This window comes from Myxocyprinus asiaticus, chromosome 1 (genome assembly GCF_019703515.2).
Source record: "Myxocyprinus asiaticus isolate MX2 ecotype Aquarium Trade chromosome 1, UBuf_Myxa_2, whole genome shotgun sequence".
NCBI lineage: Eukaryota > Metazoa > Chordata > Actinopteri > Cypriniformes > Catostomidae > Myxocyprinus > Myxocyprinus asiaticus.
This window is the reverse complement of record NC_059344.1, coordinates 37143991-37166807: the sequence shown is the minus strand read 5'-3', so window position 1 is coordinate 37166807 and position 22817 is coordinate 37143991. Positions and strand designations below refer to the sequence as shown.

At 40.6% G+C, this 22817-nt stretch overlaps 1 protein-coding gene across 1 annotated transcript; it reads right to left on the bottom strand.

Annotated features, from left to right (window-relative positions):
- Nucleotides 1–1516: 1516 nt before the first annotated feature.
- LOC127445882 (NADH dehydrogenase [ubiquinone] iron-sulfur protein 3, mitochondrial-like) lies at nucleotides 1517–13756 on the bottom strand. The gene is made up of 7 exons (XM_051706334.1): nucleotides 13663–13756; nucleotides 13235–13291; nucleotides 13049–13146; nucleotides 12657–12806; nucleotides 2542–2667; nucleotides 1921–2040; nucleotides 1517–1792 (listed from the first exon to the last, which is right to left on the bottom strand). Exons 1-7 carry the CDS (start codon nucleotides 13715–13717, stop codon nucleotides 1631–1633), a joined length of 768 nt encoding a protein of 255 aa, XP_051562294.1. The 5' UTR covers nucleotides 13718–13756; the 3' UTR covers nucleotides 1517–1630.
- Nucleotides 13757–22817: the final 9061 nt, after the last annotated feature.

The window sequence follows — 22817 nt, the reverse complement described above, 5'->3', positions numbered from 1 at the left end:
TCAAACAAGCCAGTATAAAATTAATCCATAAAACTACAGTGGTTAAATCAACATCTTCAGAAGCAATATTATGTGTGGGTGAGAAACAGATCACTTTCACATTCTTGTTTTTGGTGATTCAAATTCTTCATGCATTTCACCCTATACTGGGCAGGGAGAAGAATTTCAAGCAAAAAAAAAAAAAGACAAATATTGATCTGTTTCTCACCCACACCTATTATATCACTTCTGAAAATATGGATTAAAACAATGGAATCTTATGGATTACGTTTATGATGCCTTTATTTGCTTTTTGGAACATCAAGATTTTGGCACCTATACACTTACACTGTATGAACCTACAGAGCTGAAATATTCTAAAAATCATAATTTGTGCTCTGCAGAAGAAAGTAAATCATACACATCTGGAATGGAATGAGGGTGAGTAAATAAAGAGAACTTTAATTTTTGGGTGAACTATCCCTTTAATACTGATTCAAAGTAATGACCAGCTTCGTCCAATCACTGCCAACCATGTTAAAATTAAACGTAGAATTATAAATTCTGAAGTACTAATTCTAAGTACCATTGTCCCATGTCTGCCAATCATGCAAACATCATCTGCAGCCTGAAACTGAACTTTGTCCAGATGTTTGGAGTGAATGCACTTGGCTGCATAGGAAAGCTAAAGGATGCTCCCTTCCTCCCTAATTACTGGATGACTTAACCTACAGTGTGTTGTCTCAATGCACTGGTCTCAGAACAGTTTGAATTGCACCTTATTTTCATCCTAACTCCATATACTGCCTCTGAAAGCAACATTTTCCAGCTTTTGGATGAACCCAGTGATTCTCAATGTGATAATGCAGTGGATATAGGATTTTAGGTAAATTAGTCCTACAGTCCTTGTCAGAGGTCACTGTTTAAAACAGCGTGCTGTTTCGTAACAAATTACTGAAATTTTTAAAATGTTATAACGGATGAAACTAGAGATGTTACTCTTTTGATACAAACAGGTTTCAGTGTAAAAACTTAATTAGGTTTCTACCAGATGCAGATTTGTTGGCGTTTCTCCCAAAGACAATCTCCACTGAGTTCAGCACCATGTTGTTTTGTCACATGACTCAGTGTGTCGAAAGCTTAACCCTTTAATGACAGAATAGCAAAATGAAATTAAACTATGCATAGCAAATAGCGAAGACAAAACAATGTACAAGCATGAGGAGACGGGTTGTTAAACTACCAAAGAGAAGAAATGTGATCAGTATATTCCAAATGCATCACTGTTTTGGTTGCAATTTGCAAATAATTATTTTAATATGAAAAATCTTACAACATCACAACAAATAAGCATAATACTCTTGATATGGCACAGTTCAGTAAAGTTCACTTTAAGAGCTTATTTAAATGTCTGCATCTTTCCTGTTGTGTTAAGCTTCATTCAAGTGCAACTATCAAGGTAGAAAGTTATTAAGCAGTGTTATTACTGAGCTAAACTACTAAAAAAAAGTCTTAAAATGACATGCAGAGACAGGAGCTGTTTTACATTTTTTATTTAGATGTAGTACAGAGTCTTTTATTTACATAAATACCTTCTGAAGATTAATCAGAAGGTATGATTACAGCTCTCCTGGGTCACAGCATTAGGGAGTCACTTGGCTGGTTTGTCCCCAGACTCCAGCTTGGGTGCGTCTTTGGGCTCCCTGTATGCAGGGAACGCTTCCCATGGACTGTTCAAATCAAACTTACGAAACTCCTGTGCAAGCTCGACAGGTTCAGCCACAACTCGCTTCACTTCATCATCATAACGTAGCTGAGAGAGAAGGGGATGGAAAACTATATGAAACTATGCGTTCATGGTACTTCACAAGAATGTTTAAAAATACAATCGTGTCATTCACAAGACAGTCACAGACTTGACATAATGTTCACTGCATTTACCTCCACGTATCCAGACAAAGGAAAGTCTTTCCTGAATGGATGACCCTCGAATCCATAATCTGTTAAAATGCGTCTTAGGTCTGGATGGTTTGCGAAGAAAACTCCAAACATGTCCCAAACCTGTATTAAAACATTTCAGAGTGACAAAACACTGCCTTTAAAATGTTATAAAATAACATCTCTTACAGTTGTAACAACCTGACATCTCCATCATCTCCTCATCATCATCTCCTCCTCAACCTCTTTCCATCCCTGTAGCTGCCATTTTCCAACACCTTTTAAATGCTGTAAAGGACCAACTCATACCGAGATATATTTGGCAGCGGTATCTTAATATCCAGCCCTTACTGCTGAGGAAGGAGGCTTATAGAGATGAACTATGATCTCATGGATAACTGACAACCCATAGCCTCAATCTGAGAGACTGCAGAAGTGTGTCATAACATATGGTGAGTAGTACAGGGGCTCCACTGGGAAAAGGATATACTCTTCATCCTCTATACTTGATGGGGAGAAGAGTGAGCCATGGATCCGACATTTCTCTTTTTTGCTTGTCTGTAATGTACAAAAAAGCTCAAACGTGTTTATGAAACCTCCATCTAATTCCAGTGGGACACATACCTCTCTCTCATACCAGTTAGCTGCCTGGTACACAGGGACAGAGGAGTCAACAGGAGTGAGCTCATCAGTGTAGGTCTTCACTCGGATACGAGAATTATAGCGCAGGGAGAGCAGATTATACACAAGCTGAAAAAGAAAAATGGGAATCATATAGGTTGTAATCATTTGTAGAAAACTCAAATTCCAAGAGTGTTCAGTAAAAGCATGCATGCTTTCCAAACTAATAACATTTCCCTTCAGTGGGTACCCATCCAGTCTATCAAAGTATGTATATTTTGTGTATGGTTGCATTTAGCAAATAAGTAAGGAATACTTAACGATGGACTGTTGAATTATTGAAAAATAATGCACACCCCGAGGAGGTCATTATTTTTCAATAATTCAACAGGCCGGAGTCAATTATTCCACTTATACCACACCTTAAGACATCGTTCAGAGTTTTCTCTCAAACATTTTTTGGTTTTCATCCCTAAAACGCTCTTGTGAGTGAGACTACTTTTTTCTGCCATAGGTTCAGCGTCTTGCTTTGATACAGTCCGAGCCTTCGTTGTTAGTTAGAAAACATCACTTTAGAACTAGCAATGGAGGATGCACTGCTGTTAAGCACTTACTGGAGTAACAAGGTAGTGTGCATGTGAGAGAGAGAGACAGAGAGAGAAACAGAGAGATTGAGTGTTGGATTAACTCTGTGTGATAAGATTGAGTTCGTGGGCGATGGAGGAGTCAGGAGACTGTATTTATTCACTCTTTCAGCGTCACACAAAAACTAAAACAAAAAGGGCTCTTGGTGGTCAAACACACAAACAGGTCAATAGTACAAGACACAACTACTGGAACAGGCTCTGGTCTCTCTCTCACACTCTGATGCTCTGGTGTGCCTTTTCAGGTCTCCCTCTGCCATAACTATAATTAGAGACAGGTGTTAGAGATAATTATGACCCAGGTGACAAGCTTTGCCGCTCTCTTCCGCAGACCGACACATGACCACGCCCCCCATGCCACACTCTGTTATCAGTGGCTTTCGTCAGCAGTTAAGTACATCACTTCAAATTGCCAAGATGTAAGTTCAAGTATACTTATTAGTTTCATACTTTTCAGTTTCATGTATACAGTTTTTCCTTTGCTAAACAACGGTTCACAACCCCACTGATTTGCAGGGGTGTGGTGACATGAAGGCTTGGTTTGTTTCTCGCGAGTATGTGTTTGTGTCCATGTGTGTGCAAGCAAAAGAGAGGGAAAGAGGGAGCTCAACATTGCTTTTTACAGATATTAAAAGTCATTTTAGATAATATAGAAACTGTTGCATTGATCAAGTCATGGGGGTAGTTGACATTCAGGCTCTGTTTGTTGGTCATGACACAAGTCTCTCTCTATGTCAGGGTTCAAAAATTAGTTTTCACCAAGGGCCAAATTCTGTCAACAATACAAATTCAAGGGCCACGGCCCTCGATGTAATGACAAAGTGTTTGTGCTGCTGCTATTATTATTATTATTGTTGTTATTATTATTACTATTGTTGTTTTTAATATTAAAAGAGTCATGCATAGGGAGGTCACATGACGCCATGCAAGGAGCAGACGTGTGAGCGACGAGCTCTGCGCACTTTGCTGAATTTTCGATTATTCTCATGTTATAATTTGGTGAATTTTGATACACCCAGTTACACATTTGCCCTTTGTTGCAAAACATGGCAAAGAAGTCAAAATCCTTGGGCTCTGGAGACATTAAAAGACACTTACGTGTTCAGGATGAAAGCCCCGACAGGCCTACAGACCGGGGACTCTATTTGGATGGCGCAGCGGGAGAAGGAATCCAGCGTCAACTGTCCAACATGTTGGTGATGTTGACGAAGATTCTTGCTGACTTGGAGGATCTCGCTGTAATACGTCGATCGATTAGAGTTAGTTACAAGAGTGACTGATGTTGAAAAACGAATACATTTTTTGGAATCTTCGGAGAGGGAATTAACCGCTAATCCGCCCGTGACCAAAGTTGATTTGCAACATCCCCTTGAAAAGCTTGAAGATCTTGAGAATAGAAGCTGCAGGAATAACGTTCAAATTGTTGGAATTCCTGAGCATGAGGAGGGCAGAGATATGGTGAAATTCCTAGACGAGCTTTTCCCGAGTCTGCTCGACATGACAGGCCACAAGCTGGAAATCGAGCGAGCTCACAGAGTCCCAGCTCACAGATCCGCTGAGGGAGGAAGGCCCCGGCCGATTCTGGCCAGATTTCTGACATCATCCGATAAAGATCTTGTGTTGTGCCAGGCGAGGAGCAAAGGGAAGCTTTCTTGGAAGAACCATAATATTTTCTTGTTCCCGGATTTTGCGAGTTCGACAAGAGAGAAACGCGATCGGTTCAAGGAATGTAAGAAACTCTAACATTGGAAAAAGATCTCGTTTGCTCTAATGTTTCCGGCCAAATTGAGAATAGAAACGAAGGTCGGTCGCAAAGTATTTACATGTCCAAATCAGGCAATGTCTTTTATAGAATCAATGTCTGAGTAAACCATTGGATGTTTCTCATGTGAGTGGGCCTGACTCGCTGTACTTACACTTGAGGAGGCTGGGCGACATTTTGGGTTTTTTGCATTAGCTCCGCCGAGCGGCTGGAGCTTGTTTTGTGAATAACACTTTTCCTTAAAGAAACTTTTGCATTGATGAAAGATTACTTTTGCATTGAAGTTCCCGGACAGATTGAGAGTAGACACTATGGATGACCGCAAAATATCTACATGCTCACACAAAGTTGACGGATTGTGTAAGTCATGGTATATACTTTTATGCGGCCTCCGAGTGAATTGACTCGACCATCAGGGGAACTGGGATGCCGGTTTTGTTTCTTTTCGTATTGTTCCGCCTAGCGGCTGGAGCTTGTTCTGTTGAATAACACTCCTTTGGAACAGCTGTGGATTAATCTGTTCGTTCTTTGTGCTTATTCCTCCTGCTGGCTGTAGTTTGTGTTGAGTTTTTTTTTACGGGACATTGGAATGATTACGTCATCCGTTGAACTCATAACAGCCGGCTCACTGAACATTAGTTTGTCTGTCTGAGGAATCTAAACAGTTTTATTGGCTGGAAGATCTTATATGTTTTGTGGAAGATCACATCCTTGAGACAGTTCTGTGGATGAATCTACATGTTCTTTGAGTTCATTCTTCTTATTTGCTGGGTTTACTTTACAAAGTATTTTCTGTTATGTAATTTTTAAGGCAAAATTGAGTATTCCGATGGCAAAGTTGTCATGGGGGCTCGTGGGCGTTCATGGACCTTTTGAGTTTAAAGGGATTGTCGCCGGTTGGCGCTTTCGTGTGTGGGGTTAATGTGCACGTTTTTCATTTTTCTGTTTTCACTAATGGGGAATGCGGTCTGTATAATTTTGCTTTTCAGACACAATTTTTTTTTTTATTATATCAATATGTCAAATGTTAATATGAGTGGATTGTCTCTCTCCACATGGAATGTGAATGGGTTGGGGCACCCCATAAAAAGAAGGAAGGTTATTACTTTTCTTAAACGTGAGAAATATGATAGTGTTTCTTCAAGAAACGCATCTCTCCCCGCAGGAAGCTGAAAAATTTGGGAAGATATGGAGTGGACATGTTTTCTTTAGTGCTGGCTCAAGTAAGAGCAGGGGAGTCATTATATTGATTATTAAACATTTACAATTCAAATTTCTCAAACAGATTAAAGATAAATTAGGAAGAGTCATTATTGTGTTAGTTGAAATTCAAGGGCAAAGGTTGATTTTGGCTAATATTTACGCACCTAACGCTGATGATCAGGGCTTTTTTATAGATCTTGAAGGGATGTTGAAAACCGCTGGCACCCCTCATGATATAATATTGGGAGGAGACTTTAATCTTTTGATGGACTCAGTCCTTGATCATAGTGAAGCAAAGTGTGTAAGCCCCCTACAGCAACATTGACGCTTCACAGGATGTGTAAAAATTTTGGTCTTACGGATATTTGGAGACTTTTGAACCCATCTGGTAGGGACTATACATTTTTTTCATCAGTCCATAAGATTTATTCTAGAATGGATTTTTTTTTGATATCCAAATCCCTAATTTCATCTGTTGTTGATTGCTCAATTGGAAATATCTTAGTCTCAGATCACGCCCTGGTGAGTTTAGAGGTGATGCCTCACATAGAGAAAAATAAATCATATAGTTGGTGCCTTAATGTGTCCCTTTTGCAAAATCTTGATTTCCAACAAATGTTAAAGACTGAAATCAATGTTTATATGGAGACCAACTGGTCCTCAGTATCCTCTGTGGGCGTGGCTTGGGAGGCACTTAAGGCGGTTCTTAGGGGTCTGATCATACAGTATGCCTCATTCATCAAAAAATCCAAAGCACGAGAACTTGTGGAGTTGGAAGAGAATATTAAAAGTGCAGAGGCAGAGCTGAAGCACCGTATGTCAGCTGATGGCCTCAGAGAATTGACCCAATGGAAATATAGATATAATACTATTTTGTCACGGAAAGTGGCGTTTTGGTTATCCAGGGCAAGACAGTCATACTTTGAGTCGGGTGACAAAGCAGGGAAGCTTTTGGCTAGATGTATAAAGCAGGGAGAGTCTCTTTCTATCATTCCCTCAGTGAAATCTGCTGGTTGTGAAATTTTTACTTCAGCCACTGATATTAATAATGCCTTTAAAGAGTTCTATCTTGATCTTTATAGCTCCACGTCTTCATCTACTGATGAAGATATTAGAAACTTTGTGGAACCATTATATCTTCCTAAACTGACGATTGAGCAAAAAAAAACTCTCTTGATTCTGAGATAACCTTGGAGGAGCTTGACAAGATAATTAAGTCCTTACCTACTGGCAAGGCTCCGGGGCCAGATGGTTTTGCTGCTGAATTTTTTAGATCCTATGCTACAGAACAGGCTCCACTTTTGTTAGAAGTTTATACTGAATCATTAAAGAATGGAAAGCTTCCTCCAACCATGACACAAGCCTGGATCAGTCTGATTCTTAAAAAGGACAAAGATCCAAGCGAGTGTAAAAGTTACCGTCCAATCTCCCTGATCCAACTAGATGTAAAAATATTGTCAAAAATTTTGACTGATCGATTAAGTAAAGTTATGACATCTCTTATACATATAGATCAGGTGGGGTATATTCGGGGCTGCAGCTCTTCTGATAACATCAGGCGTCTCATCAATATTATGTGGTCAGTGGTGAATGATCAGTCTCCGGTCGCTGCCATCTCACTTGATGCCGAAAAGGCGTTTGATATGGTAGAATGGGATTATCTTTTTAAGATTTTGGAAATGTATGGGTTCGGGAGTACATTTATTGGTTGGATTAAGTTACTTTATAAACACCCTGTAGCAGCAGTACAAACAAATGTATTATGGATTATCAGAGTATGGGGGATGGAGCTTTAACTTCTATTAAGAAATTATGGGAGAAAGATTTGAATTTGGTATTGGAGGATGGAGTGTGGACTAAGATTCTGAAAAATGTCAAGTCCACATCTAGAGATGCAAGGGTTCGTCTTATGCAATTTAAGATTTTACAAAGATTTTATTGGACCCCCTCTAGATTGTATAGGCTTGGTTTTAAAGACACACCCACATGCTGGCGATGCAAATCAGAAGTTGGAGACATAGCCCATGTTTTTTGGGGATGCGTTAAGATCCAAGATTTTTGGTTAAAGATTCAGAATTGTTTGCATGACGTTCTGGGCACTCGGGTTTTGCTTTGCCCCAGACTTTGCATTTTGGGCGTTGGGGAAGTTATAAAGTCGGGCGACAAATATATAAAAAATTGGGTTCTGACTGGTGTGATGATCGGTAGACAAGTTATTTTAAGGGGATGGAAGTCATACGGCGTGCCACCATTTCCGGAGTGGTGTGCAGAGATGGGGAGGGTGGCGGCTTTTGAGAGGATGATAGATAGAAGGCTGGGGCGGGAGGACTTATTTTTCAGGAAGTGGGGTAGGTATTTGGCAGTTTTGGAGGACTCTAGGGGAAGGGATGAGGAGGGAGATGTTTAGTTTAATTATGTATATTTATTATATATTTTATTTTTTTTATTTTATTGTTTGTGTGTGTGTATTATTTTATGTGACCACAGGGGTGTTCTTGGGGTAGGGTGGGGTTGGTGTTTGGGGAGGGATGTTAATGAGTGTTAAAAGTTAAATGTTGATTCGGTGTGTATATGTTGTGTTTTTCTCTGTTGTGCTTTCTCTTTGAATCAATAAAAAATGTTAATTACAAAAGAGTCATGCATAAATATTCAGATTTTTATATTAGTTCTTTTTCTCAGTATTAGTAGCCTGTTTTATTTATTCAAACATTTATGAACATTTTGTTTGTTTACAGATACACAAAACTACACAACTTTGCCTGCTGAAACAAAAACAAAACAAACAAAAAACTTTAATAAACAATCTGGATCTCCATGTCCTCCATGCGAGTCAACTGTTCCTGCTCATCTCCAAACAGGATCTACTCCCTGCACTTTCCCTAGTTGCAGATTCAATTATTAGGCCTATTAGCATTAATATTGTTATCCCAGATAGCAAACTGACATAGAATCAACGTAGAATTGTTGTCTCTCGCGGCATCGAAACTATGTTGATCTCCGACGTTGATTGCACATCTTTTTGCTCATCGAAGTCACGTTGAATCTACGTCATTCACGCCACTGAAAACTAAAATAAAATCGATCTAACTGGTTTGCTTACCTGAAATTGAAATAATGCTGATTTCAGTTGGGTGAAATGAAGTTATACAATCAATATATATTTTACTTTTGTTTTTAAAATCCCAAATACTTAAAAATGAACAAATCTGCCTATATATGTATTCTTTATTAAACACAGCACATTCAGTTACTCATTGTTTTATTTATACAAAATATACATTTACAAATAGTTAATTCTTTTAAAGTTCACTTTTTCTAGTATAAATCTGAATACTTAGCCAGTTATAGAAAAATGCCTTCACACTGCTGCATTCACAAATGGATGCATAATAACAAATTACAGGCTAATTTAAAGGTAGTGTCAATTTGACTGATTTTAAGAGTTACCTTAGACATTTTTATTCTGTGAAACACAAAAGGAGATAAGGCAGAACAGAAGACTGAGTGGTTGAATGAAATTCATTACTGCAATATCTTCTTTTGTTTCACAAAATAATAACATACAGGTTTGGAACATACGGAGCACCTTAAGAGCAAAAAGAGGGAGGAATTTATTTCCCCCTGAAATATTTTGCATTCCCTTGCAATAGTTTTGCATTCCCTCACATAAAATAACCGTGGTTTTAGTATAGTAACCATAGTTGAATAATGGTATTTGTAGTAAAACCATAACCACAAAACTTACTATGGTTTTTAGTAGTAACCATATTTTAACCATGATACTTGTAGTGAAACCACTATAAAAAATATTTTTTAAAAAACACAGGACAATGAATAGTATGGTAACAAAATTTAAATTTTGTGGTTCCTCTGGTTTTACTACCATAATTAAACTTGTTACAGCTGAAAAAAAAAAAAAAAAAAAAAAATCGTTAAGAAAATTAAACCTCGTTTTACTACAGAAACCACTGTTTAACCATGGTATTTGAAAACCATTACTACATTATTTCTGCAAATAAATGCTCTAAATGACAATATTTGTATTTGGAATTTGGGAGAAATTTTGTCAGTACTTTATAGAATAAAACAAAAATGCTCATTTTACTCAAACACATCCCTATAAATAGTAAATCAAGAGAAACTGATTATTTTGCAGTGGTCTCTTAATTTTTTCCAGAACTGTAAATATTGATCTTTTGCACACCAAAAGTGATTGTATCGCTTTAGAAGACATTACTTTAACCGCTGGAGTTGTATGGATAAAGTTTATGCTGACTGTCTTTGATTTTTGGAGCATCAAATGTCTGGTCACCATCCACTTGCATTATAAAGACCTACTGAGCTAAGATATCATTCTATTCATCTTCAAATGTGTTCTGCAGAAGAAAGTAAGTCATACACATCTGGGATATCATGAAGATGAGTAAATGATTTTTGTGAATTGTCATTTTTGTGTGAACTATCCCTTTAAGTTAAGCAAACCCTTAGTGACAATATGCTTACAATTATATCTAAATATTTTCTTGAAGAGTTAATTCACCCAAAAATTCATCATTTACTCACTCTCATGCCATCCCAGATATGTATGACTTTCCTTTATCTGCAGAACACAAAAAGATTTTTAGAAGAATATTTCAGCTCTGTAGGTCCATACAATGCAAGTGAAAGTGAAAAAACTTTGAAGCTCAAAAAAAATAAAAAAATAAAATAAAATCACAAAAGCAGCATAAAATGAATCCATATGACTAGAGTGGTTTAATCAATTTCTTCTGAAGCAATCGTATAGGTTTTGGGTGAGAACAGACAAAAATATATCTCCTTTTTCATTATAAATCATGACATTAGCAGCCTCCTTGGCGATCATGATTTCAAGTTTGATAACACTTCCTATAGCGCTATCTAGCACTCTGTGTATGCGTCAAGCACTAGGAAGTGTAATCGAGCTTGAAATCATGATCGTGCCTAGAGACTGCAACGGCAAGATGTACAGTAAAAAGGAGTTACATTTTGGTCTGTTCTCACCCAAAACTGACTGGATCACTTCAGAAGACATTGATTAAACTACTGGATTCAAATGGAATACTTTTATTTTGCCTTTATCTGCTTTTTGGAGCTACAAATGTCTGACCACCATTCACTTGCATTGTGTGGACCTACAGAGCCAAGATATTCTTCTTTTATGTTCTGCAAAAGAAAGGCATAAGCACTACATCGAATTTTAGAGCGTAGGTTTACAGACTTTAAGATGATGATGAGCAGCCATCAGAGCCATTACAGTTTAACAGAGTAAGAATATTAGCTACATTTATTAAAAATACATTTTTTTTTTTTTTTAAAGTTCTCACGAAGAAACGAATGTTTGGAAGTTTTTCCTGAACATTTCAGTCATGGTTCCATTCTTTTATTTATAAGGATGATAAAAATGACAAAAAATCTTATCTTATTTTGACATTTGATCCATATGCTATAAAAAAGGCAGATGTACCTGTATATCTGAGTTGGTTTGGCTTCATGATCTGAAAAGCACAGAGTTTAATGAATGTTATCCAGATTGTCGACTCAAACATTAACTTTATAACACTCAGTTTTTTGAAGGTGTCAGAAGCATGTGAATGAGATGAAATATCGGGGGGGGAGTGGGGGGGAAGAGAGAGAGAGAGAGAGAGAGAGAGAGAGAGATGTGCTGTTATCACTTGCGATAGAGACAGAGAACGAAATGACAGCGAATTCACAAGCCATTTATAGCGTAGTCTAGGGCTAGTAGCAGTTCGAATTTCTCACTGAATATGCTGAATTCAGTCATGTTATGCCTTCCTCAAAGTTATAACAATCTTCTTTTACCACAATCAAGCTCCTAATTAAGAGCTCTGTAAAGTTGGCAACAAAGCAAAAAGTCAGCCTATTTAATTTGTGTGAAGACTTTGATTTCAGATCTTGTTCACATTTCAATGGTTGTTGTTGATATCGGAAGTTAGTTTACCCTGCGAAGGCCATCCCCAGAAGTAACAACCCCGGAAGAGTGAAACTGGCCTATTGAGGAACCCTGCTCTATGTGTTAGTGCGTTTCTCTGCGTGTTAGTGTGTGTGTGTGTGTGTGTGTGTGTGTAGGTGAGGCGAGATTGAGAGAGACAGAGAGCGTTTACAACAGAAATTGAAATAAATTTAGGATATTATAATTATTTTGTATTAAATATTGTCATTCTTATCTGATTTACTAAACCAAAATTATTTTGTTGTGGTAGCCTGTACGGCTTTTGAAATAACTGGATTTGGCGAAGTGATATGGAACCGTTATGTGGTCAAAACCTGGAACTACTTCATAGCCGTGCGTTTACTAAAAAGCGATTTCACACCTTAGAACGTCCATCAACCAATCAAGATCAAGCATTCAACAGACCCGTGGTATAATGTTTAAATAATCTATGCAGCAAACCTTAACCCACATATCGTCACCAAGGACCAATTCAAATTACGTCTGTCCATTCCTAGTTGAGACTGTGCATGCTCACCTCAAAGCGGCACTGCCTTGTAGGGACATCAACAGCTGTAAGGTCAATCATGTTGCGGAACTGAGCATTTGTGTGATCCCTCAAGAAGGTGAGAACAGGTATAACCCCATCTGGGTGGATCATAACCTCCAGCTCATTATAGCAGGTCACCTGGGATAAAGATGAAAGACTTTAAATGAGTTAACAGAATTTTCAACCTTTCGTATGTGACGTGGAACTCTTACTATCATACGACATAAATGACATATCACTGAAGGGTATGGCGCACAATCCAGAGGATTTAATCTGATTACTGTCATACAAATTCTGCATAAGGAATTGCAGAGTGCAATGTTTCTAGATATCACTAATCTGCAATGTTATGAAAAAGTCAAAAAAGAGAACGAATTTACCTGAACTTGCTGCACATATTTGGGAAGTATCTCTGCAATATATTCTCCAAACTCTGACAGCTGAGTGTGAGTGACGGGATCCTTCGGCCTTACTGTAGCTGATGCGAGAGAACAGTATATTTAAATAAGCACACACCCAAAACATGTCCTGCTAACAAAATAACAGTATCCTCCAAATCTACTCACGCCTAGTCTCGGTTGTCGTTGATCTTGTCTGGAGAAACCCAGCTCTCTGCTTAGCAACTGTGTGAGAGATTGAGATAAATTACTGTTAGATTGCTTTTATGGATTGTGTCCGACAGGATTCACACAAACATGAGTGTATTCTACCTGGAAGTGTGATTTCAGAACCTAAGACAACTTTTCACGAATTAAAAGAAGCACTATTGCAATATGTCGAAGGAAGACTGAAAATCAGTCTACATAATGTCATATTAGTGTTCAGTGTGTTTGTGCTGCCTGTTCATCTCGCGAGCTAAAGCAAGAGGAAAGGTCAACAGCGAGCAAAAGCCTACAAACGTGCGATCTGCTTATTGGTCCTGCGCAATGACAATAATGATTGATCGAACAAATTGTTCCTCTTGAGCTGATCAATGATGTCATTATTTTCTTACCGTTTAGACTTCTGCCTAAACCGCTGCGGACAAATCTCACCCAGGAGGCCGCCATCTTTACTCACTCACTACGGCCTTCCTCGCGGGATTTACTGACGGTGACGTCACAAAATGCATTTCACAGTGCAGTACTGCCGACTTCTGGTGATCAAATTCAGCCTGTTAAAATGTAAAAAAATAAAAATAAAAATAACCTCTGAAAATACAGACCACCAGATGTCATTCAGTTGTGTATCAAACAGTTTAACACGTCAGGACAATAACAGCTGTGCACGTCTCACTTTCTTTCATTAAAGTGCATTACTCTCATATAAAATGCATACAAAATAAGATGCATTGGCTGTATAAAAGTACAATCATGCTTTGGCTATTCACACTGAAAATCCTTATTAGTTGACTTTACTCTTTCCCTCTTTTGAATTGAGACTTGGAGTTCATATTTATTTATTTATTTTCGGGGGATTTTTTCCCCCTTTTTCACCCAATTTGGAATGCCCAAGTCCCAGTGCGCTTTTAAGACCTCGTGGTCGCGTAGTGATTCGCCTCAATCCGGGGGGCGGAGGACGAATCCCAGTTGCCTCCGCGTCTGAGATCGTCAACCTGTGCATCTTATCATGTGGCTTGTTGAGTGCGTCACCACGAGACATACTGTAGCACTTGTGGAGGCTTCATGCCACTCACCGCAGCATCCACGCTCATCTCATCACACGCCCCACTGAGAGCGAACCACATTATATCGACCACCAGGAGGTTACCCCATGTGACTCTACTCTCCCTAGCAACTGGGCCAATTTGGTTGCTTAGGAGACCTGGCTGGAGTCACACCCTGGGATTCGAACTAGTGAACTCCAGGGGTGGTAGCCAGCATCTTTGACCACTGAGCTACCCAGGCCCAAAAATGGACATTGTCTCACCATTTACTCACCCTCATGCCATCCCAAATGTGTATGACTTTCTTTCTTCTGCAGAACACAAACAGAGATTTTTAAAAGAATATCTCAGCTCTGTTAGTCTATTCAATGCAAGTGAATGGCGACCAGAACTCAGAAGGTCCAAAAAGTAGATAAAGTCACTTCATTTCTTTCCAGGTAGATGATGAAAAAACTCTACGCCCTATTCAAGGAAATAAAACGTCTGGGTTACGTACATACCCTCGGTTCCCTAAGATGAAGGGAACGAGACATTGTGTTTATTAACGCATATGGGGAGTGCCTTCTTACACGACCTAGTTGAAACCTCTCTACAATAGCCAATATTCTAATATTGGCTATGGCGTGTGAGCCCCGTCTGTTTTGGCGCAAAACTGTTCGCTATAAAAAGCGGTGCACAAGCACCATTTCCTCTGAATTTCTGACAGAGAACAAGGAGCACATCTAGGTGCCACCTGTCCCATAATATACGGGATCGTCCCGTATTTAAAGATAAAATGATGCGTCCCGTATTGAATCAATACGGAACACGGTTTGTCCCGTATTTAAGCTGGTCAGATGGCGTCACGGTGAAATCGTTCCAGATTGCCAATTTAACATTGATATAAATTGGAAAATTTGCCTATGGTGGGTAAGGGACCATCTGAAAAGTCCACACATTGTGCTAAATTGTGCTAATACTGTGGAGGGTGTGGTAAGGGACCATCTGAAAAGTCCACAAATGGTGGTAAAACTGGAGTTTTTTCTATATAAATGTTCAATAAGATCAAACAATGTATGAATACAATCATAAAGACAAGTAAAGGTGAAGGAAAAAATAATCAAATAAAATAAATAAAAATAATAATAAAAAATAAAAAAATATGTATAAACCATCCAAAATGTATACATAAGCTAAAAAAGACAAATAATCGAAAAAATATATTTTTAACATATAAATGATGTATTTTTTTAATAAGTAATGGGTCAGGAAAGTTCTCATTTTAGCATATAAGAAAGGATATACAATTTTTATTAATAATGCATATTAACTCAAGGCATTTATTGTTAAAACTGTGGAGGATGTGGTTAGAGGCCATTTATAATGTAAGTGCTTGTGACTTATGGTATATTACATCGGCCTAATGCAGGCGGTTGTGTAAAAGATGGGGAGCTCGTCCTAAAAGGGAGAAGCATAAGTATACATATTTGGCCAATGGATAGCAAGCGTTCTAAACAGAGAGGACTTGTGAAGAGAGAGACGTTACGTCTAGGTTGTAAAGCCTTGCAAATGTGTTTTGAGAGGACCATCCTGCTGCAAAACATATGTCCTGTAAGGACACACCATTCATCCATGCCCATAAGGATGCCATGCCTCTAGTTGAGTGTGCTTTAACACCACGTGGGCTAGTCTTACCTTGCAACTCATAAGCCAGGGCAATTGCATCAACAATCCAGTGAGAAAGTCTTTGCTTGGTGACAGACATTCCTTTTGTACATCCTCCATAGCATAAAGAGCTGATCAGACAGTCTGAACTGGCGTGTATGCTCAACATATGCGTGTAGTGCCCGCACAGGGCATAACAAATGCAGTCATTGTTCCTCATCCGAATTAATGGAGATGAGAAGAAGGCCTAAAGGTGAACCACCTACACTCTGAGGGGTATGGTTAGGACCTTAGACACATAGCCTTTTCTGGGTTTGAAAGATCGAGACCAAACTCCAGACCTGAATTGTCGATTGATAGTGCATGCAGGTCACCGACATGTTTTTCTGATGCCAGAGCCAGCAGTAGTGCGATTTTAACGGAGAGCATGCGCAAATCAACAGAGTCCAAAAGTTCGAAGGGGGTCCTGCGAGAGCTTTTAGGACAAAAGTTAAGTCCCAAATCGGGACTGTATCAAATCACTTTTATTGTCACACAACCATATTCACAAGTGCAATAGTGTGTGAAATTCTTGGGTGCAGTTCCGATCAACATAGCAGTTGTGACAGTGATGAGACATATACCAATCTACAATAAACATCAAATTTACACAACACAATTTAAAATCTAATATACACATAATTACACACACAATATACAAATAATAACATACAATGTACAGTATACAATACACACAATATAGAATACACATTATACAATAAAAAACAGTATATATAGTATATATAAAATGTACAGTAGGTTGTTTTGTACTGTATTGACATTCAGGCTGTCGGTTGATAGTCAGTTGCCAGTGTGTTGTTAAGAGAATATAATTTATGTTCAAAAGTCTGATTGCTTGGGGGAAGAAGCTGTCATTGAAGTTGGCTGGTGTGGGTCCTGATGCTGCGATACCGCCTGCCTGATGGTAGTAGTGAGAGCAGCCCATGGCTCGGGTGGCTGGAGTCTCTGATGATCCTCCAAGCTTTTTTCACATACTGCCTGGTGTATATGTCCTGGAGGGAGGGAAGCTCACCTCCGATGATGTGTTTGGCAGTTCGCACCATCCTTTGCAGGGCTTTGCAGTTGTGGGCGGTGCTATTGCCGTACCAGGCGGAGACGCAGCCAGTCAGGATGCTCTCTACAGTGCTGGTGTAGAACTGTGTGAGGATGTGGCGGTTCATTCCAAACTTCCTCAGCCGTCTCAGGAAGAAGAGGCGCTGATGAGCCTTCTTCACAAAGGCCTCAGTGTGGACGAACCATGTGAGTTCCTCAGTGATGTGGACACCCAGGAACATGAAGCTGCTGACTCTCTCCACTGGTGCTCCATTGATGGTGATGGGGCTGTGTTCTCTTTCTCTTCTCCTGAAGTCCACCACAAGCTCCTTTGTCTTACTGACGTTGAGGGAGAGGCTGTGCTCCTGATACCAGCATGTCAGAGTGTGCACCTCCTCTCTGTAGGCTGTTTCATCATTGTCAGTGATCAGACGTACCACCGTCGTATCATCAGCAAACTTAATGATGGCATTGGAGCTATGTGTTGCCACACAGTCATGTGTGTACAGGGAATATAGGAGTGGGCTAAGAACACAGCCCTGCGGGGCTCCAGTGTTGAGGGTCAGGGATGAGGAGATGTTACTGCCCATTCTAACCACCTGGCGTCTGCTTGACAGGAAGTCCAGGATCCAGCTGCACAGCGAGCTGTTTAAGCCCAGAGCCCGGAGTTTCTCATCAAGCTTGGAGGGCACTATGGTGTTGAATGCTGAGCTGTAGTCTACAAACAGCATTCTCACATAAGTGTCCCTTTTTTCCAGGTGGGAGAGAGCAGTGTGTATTGTAGATACAATGGCATCATCAGTGGAGCGGTTGTTGCTGTAAGCAAACTGCAATAGGTCCAGTGATGGAGGCAGCACAGAGCAGATGTAATCTCTGATTAGTCTCTCAAAGCATTTGCTGATGATGGGGTCAGAGCAACAGGACGCCAGTCATTTAAGCAAGTGATTTTGGATTGCTTTGGTACAGGCACAATGGTGGACGTTTTAAAGCATGTGGGGACTACAGACAAAGAGAGGGAAAGGTTGAAAATGTCCATAAAAACACCAGCCAGTTGGTTCGCACACGCTCTGATGACGCGGCCCGGAATGCCGTATGGACCCGCGGCTTTATGGATATTCACCCATTGGAAGGATCGGGTTACATCCGCTACAGAGATGGAGAGTGAACTAACTTCTGTAGGTTCGGCCGCGAGAGCTCTCTCTGCGAGGGCTGAGTTATTTCCCTCGAACAGTGCATAAAAAGTACTTAGCTCATCCGGGAGAGAGGCAGCGGTGTTCACGGCAGAGTTTTTATTCTCTTTAAAGTCCGTGATGATATTAATTCCCTGCCACACGCTTCTAGAGTTTGTGGTGTTAAATTGTCCTTCAATCTTGTTCCTGTACTGGCGTTTTGCTGCTCTGATAGTTTTTCTGAGGGCATAACTGGCTTGTCTATGCTCCTCCGCGTTCCCGGAATTAAAAGCGGAGGTCCGAACATCGCTATTAATCCAAGGTTTCTGGTTCGGTTAGATCCGTATTGTTTTGGACGGAACAACATCCTCTACACACTTTCTGATGAAGCACGTTACGCTATCAGCGTAAACCTCGATGTCATCATCAGAGGCGGACCGGAACATTTCCCAGTCTGCGTGATCAAAACAGTCTTGTAGCATAGAGTCTGACTGATCCGACCAACACTGGATCGTTCTGAGGGTGGGTGCTTCCTGTTTCAGTTTCTGCCTGTAAGCAAGCAGAAGCAGAATGGAAGAGTGGTCCAATTTGCCAAATGGTGGGTGGGGGAGGGATTTGTAGGCATCCTGGAAGGGAGAGTAGCAATGGTCCAAAACCCGGTCCCCTCGTGTGTTAAAACTGATGTGTTGGTGGTATTTTGGTGCAATTGATTTAAAATTCGCTTTGTTAAAGTCCCCGGTCACAATGAACGCGGCCTCAGGGTGCACAATTTCCTGCTTGCTTATAATCCTGTACAGTTCCTTGAGTGCCCAGTCTGTGTCAGCTTGTGGGGGGATGTACACAGCTATGATAATGACCGCTGTGAATTCCCTCAGTAGCCAGAATGGTCGACACATAAGCATGAGAAATTCCAGATCAGGAGAGCAGAAAGACTTGATAGAATGTACGTTCCTCTGATCACACCAGGATTTGTTGATCATAAAACATACACCACCACCTCTGCTTTTACCTGAGAGGTCTTTCGCTCTGTCCGCTCGGTGCACGGAGAACCCCACGGGTTCGATGGCTGAGTCTGGAATCTCCGCAGACATCTAAGTTTCTGTAATGCAGATAATGCAGTAGTCCCTCGTCTCTCGTTGAAAGAGATCCGCGCTCTCAGCTCGCAGAGCTTGTTGTCCAGAGACTGAACATTTGCCAGTAGAATACTGGGTAGCAGGGGTCGATTTGCACGATGTCTGATTCTGATGAGAATGCCGGCTCTGTTTCCCCTTTTCCTTCTGCGTTTTCGCGGCTGGGCAGACCAGACAAAGGGCTCCACTGGCGTGTTTGTAAACAGCGGGTAGGCATTGAGGAATTTGAAGTCCGGTTTATGGTGTGTAATTGCAGAACCAATGTCCAAAAGTGTTTGTCTGTCATAGACAATAAGGCAGACAACATCCAAGACAAAAAACATAAGAATTGTAAACAAAGCAAACAAAAAACTACAATGTTATTTCGGAGCTCGCAACACAGCAGCCATACTCGGCGCCATCTTGAGCCCAAAGTGCTGGCCGAGGTGGGTTTAATCGTCTTGCTCCTTTAAAGAACTTTATGATTAAATCATGCTTGCCTATAGAGGCGCGGCTTCATGTGCGTGATACGCAGATATAGTTGCCACATACACTTTGAGCATTGACGGATTAAGTCCTGCATCTAATATTTGCAGAATATTTCCCAAATCCTCAACACAGTTTGAAGATATAGTCTCCTGAATTCCGCCTTGGTGGTTTATATATGCCACAACTGTCATGTTGTCTGAGCGAACCAGGACATGACAGTTTGCTATTTCTGACTTAAAAGCCTTATACAGCCGATAGCTCTAGGCATTGTGTGACAACTTGCCCCAGTGTGGATGCCGCTGCCATAACCAGCGCTAAGTCTGTAGCAGTGCGGAGCTCTTTGAATGTCTTTGGATCGAAGCCGTGCTCGTCCAATTGCCTGAGGAGCTTGACTTGAAATACCTGGAGCACCGCCATTGCGTGGAGTGCTGATCAAGCTTGTCCTGCCACTGAGTAAGCTTTTCCCGCCAGTGCAGACATTTGTCGACATGGTTTGGAAGGATGTATAGGGCTTGATTTCCACGGCCTGTTACTCGCTGGGCAGAGGTGTGCCGCCACCGCCTCCTCCACAGGGGGTAATTGGGCATAACCATTTTCTTCCCCGTGATCCGCATTAAAGAGGATGGCATCACTGCCACCACGAGGACCACCTCAAAGTCATCCTGCTCAACCTCGGCCCCGCCGTGCCTCCTTGTGTGAATCCTCAGGTATCACAGAAGAGGCGGGTAGGAGGGTGCATGAGGCTGAATTATCCCTCAGAATGAGGATGATTCATGAGCGAAGCATCTTGAAACTCATTCCCTCGCAGTGAGGGCAGTCTGTCTCCATGAGAGCTGTCACTGTGTGGGCCCAGCCCAGACAGTAAACGCAGCTCTCATGCTGATGGTGGGATGTGCCTCTCGCACAAGGAACACTTACGGAACAACATCTTTAAAAAAGACACAAACACGTAAGTGACTCTTTTAGATATATACAGTTGTGCTCAAAAGTCTGCATACCCTGGCAGAAATTGTGAAATTTTGGCATTGATTTTGAAAATATGACTGATCGTACAAACTGTCTTTTATTTAAGGATAGTGATCATATGAAGCCATTTATTATCACATAGTTGTTTGGCTCCTTTTTAAATCATAATGATAACAGAAATCACCCAAATGGCCCTGGTCAAAAGTTTACATACCCTTGAATGTTTGGCCTTGTTACAGACACACAAGGTGACACACACAGGTTTAAATGTCAATTAAAGGTTAATTTCCCACACCTGTGGCTTTTTAAATTGCAATTAGTGTCTGTGAGTAAATAGTCTGTAAATAGTCAGAGTTTGTTAGCTCTCACGTGGATGCACTGAGCAGGCTATATACTGAGCCATGGGGAGCAGAAAAGAACTGTCAAAAGACCTGCGTAACAAGGTAATGGAACTTTATAAAGATGGTAAAGGATATAAAAAGATATCCAAAGCCTTGAAAATGCCAGTCAGTACTGTTCAATCACTTATTAAGAAGTGGAAAATTCAGGGATCTCTTGATACTAAGCCAAGGTCAGGTAGACCAAGAAAGATTTCGGCCACAACTGCCAGAAGAATTGTTCGGGATACAAAGAAAAACCCACAGGTAACCTCAGGAGAAATACAGGCTGCTCTGGAAAATGACGGTGTGGTTGTTTCAAGGAGCACAATATGATGATACTTGAACAAAAATGAGCTGCATGGTTGAGTTGCCAGAAAGAAGTCTTTACTGCGCCAATGCCACAAACAAGCCCGGTTAAAATATGCCCGACAACACCTTGACATGCCTCACAGCAGTGACGAGACCAAAATAGAGCTTTATGGTCACAACCATAAGCGCTATGTTTGGAGAGGGGTCAACAAGGCCTATAGTGAAAAGAATACCATCCCCACTGTGAAGCATGGTGGTGGCTCACTGATGTTTTTGGGGTGTGTGAGCTCTAAAGGCATGGGGAATCTTGTGAAAATTGATGGCAAGATGAATGCAGCATGTTATCAGAAAATACTGGCAGACAATTTGCATTCTTCTGCATGAAAGCTGTGCATGGGACGCTCTTGGACTTTCCAGCACGACAATGACCCTAAGCACAAGGCTAAGTTGACCCTCCAGTGGTTACAGCAGAAAAAGGTGAAGGTTCTGGAGTGGCCATCACAGTCTCCTGACCTTAATATATCATTGAGCCACCCTGGGGAGATCTCAAATGTGCGGTTCATGCAAGATGACCAAAGACTTTGCATGACCTGGAGGTATTTTGCCAAGACGAATGGGCAGCTATACCACCTGCAAGAATTTGGGGGCTCATAGACAACTTTTACAAAAGACTGCACGCTGTCATTGATGATAAAGGGGGCAATACACAGTATTAAGAACTAAGGGTATGCAGACTTTTGAACAGGGGTCATTTCATTTTTTCTTTGTTGCCATGTTTTGTTTTATGATTGTGCCATTCTGTTATAACCTACAGTTGAATATGAATCCAAAAGAAAAAAAAAGAAATGTGTTTTGCCTGCTCACTCATGTTTTCTTTAAAAATGGTACATATATTACCAATTCTCCAAGGGTATGCAAACTTTTGAGCACAACTGTAAATATGTAAATGAATATAAATTTATATCACACAATATACAATACACAATATACAATTTCTTTGTAAGGATACACAAACCCTGCCGAAGCGCTGCAGGGAATCAGTATGCTGAGGTCCATTCACCAACGAAGCGTCAATCGGCAAGGCAGTGTGATGTTTGCCGGAGCACTGCAGGGGAGCAGAATGTCTTCCCGCGAAGATTCCGCCCGCTGACACGTGTATATCGACGGCGAAGGTAGAGGGCTTCTAGACAAGAAATGATCGCTGTCTTAAAGGAAGAAATTCTGAGGAAATGGTGTTTGTGCACCTGTTTTTATAGCGGACAATTTCGTGCCAAAACAGGCGGGGCTCAAACACCATAGCCAATATTAGAATATTGGCATTATTTTAGAGAGGTCTCAACTAGGTC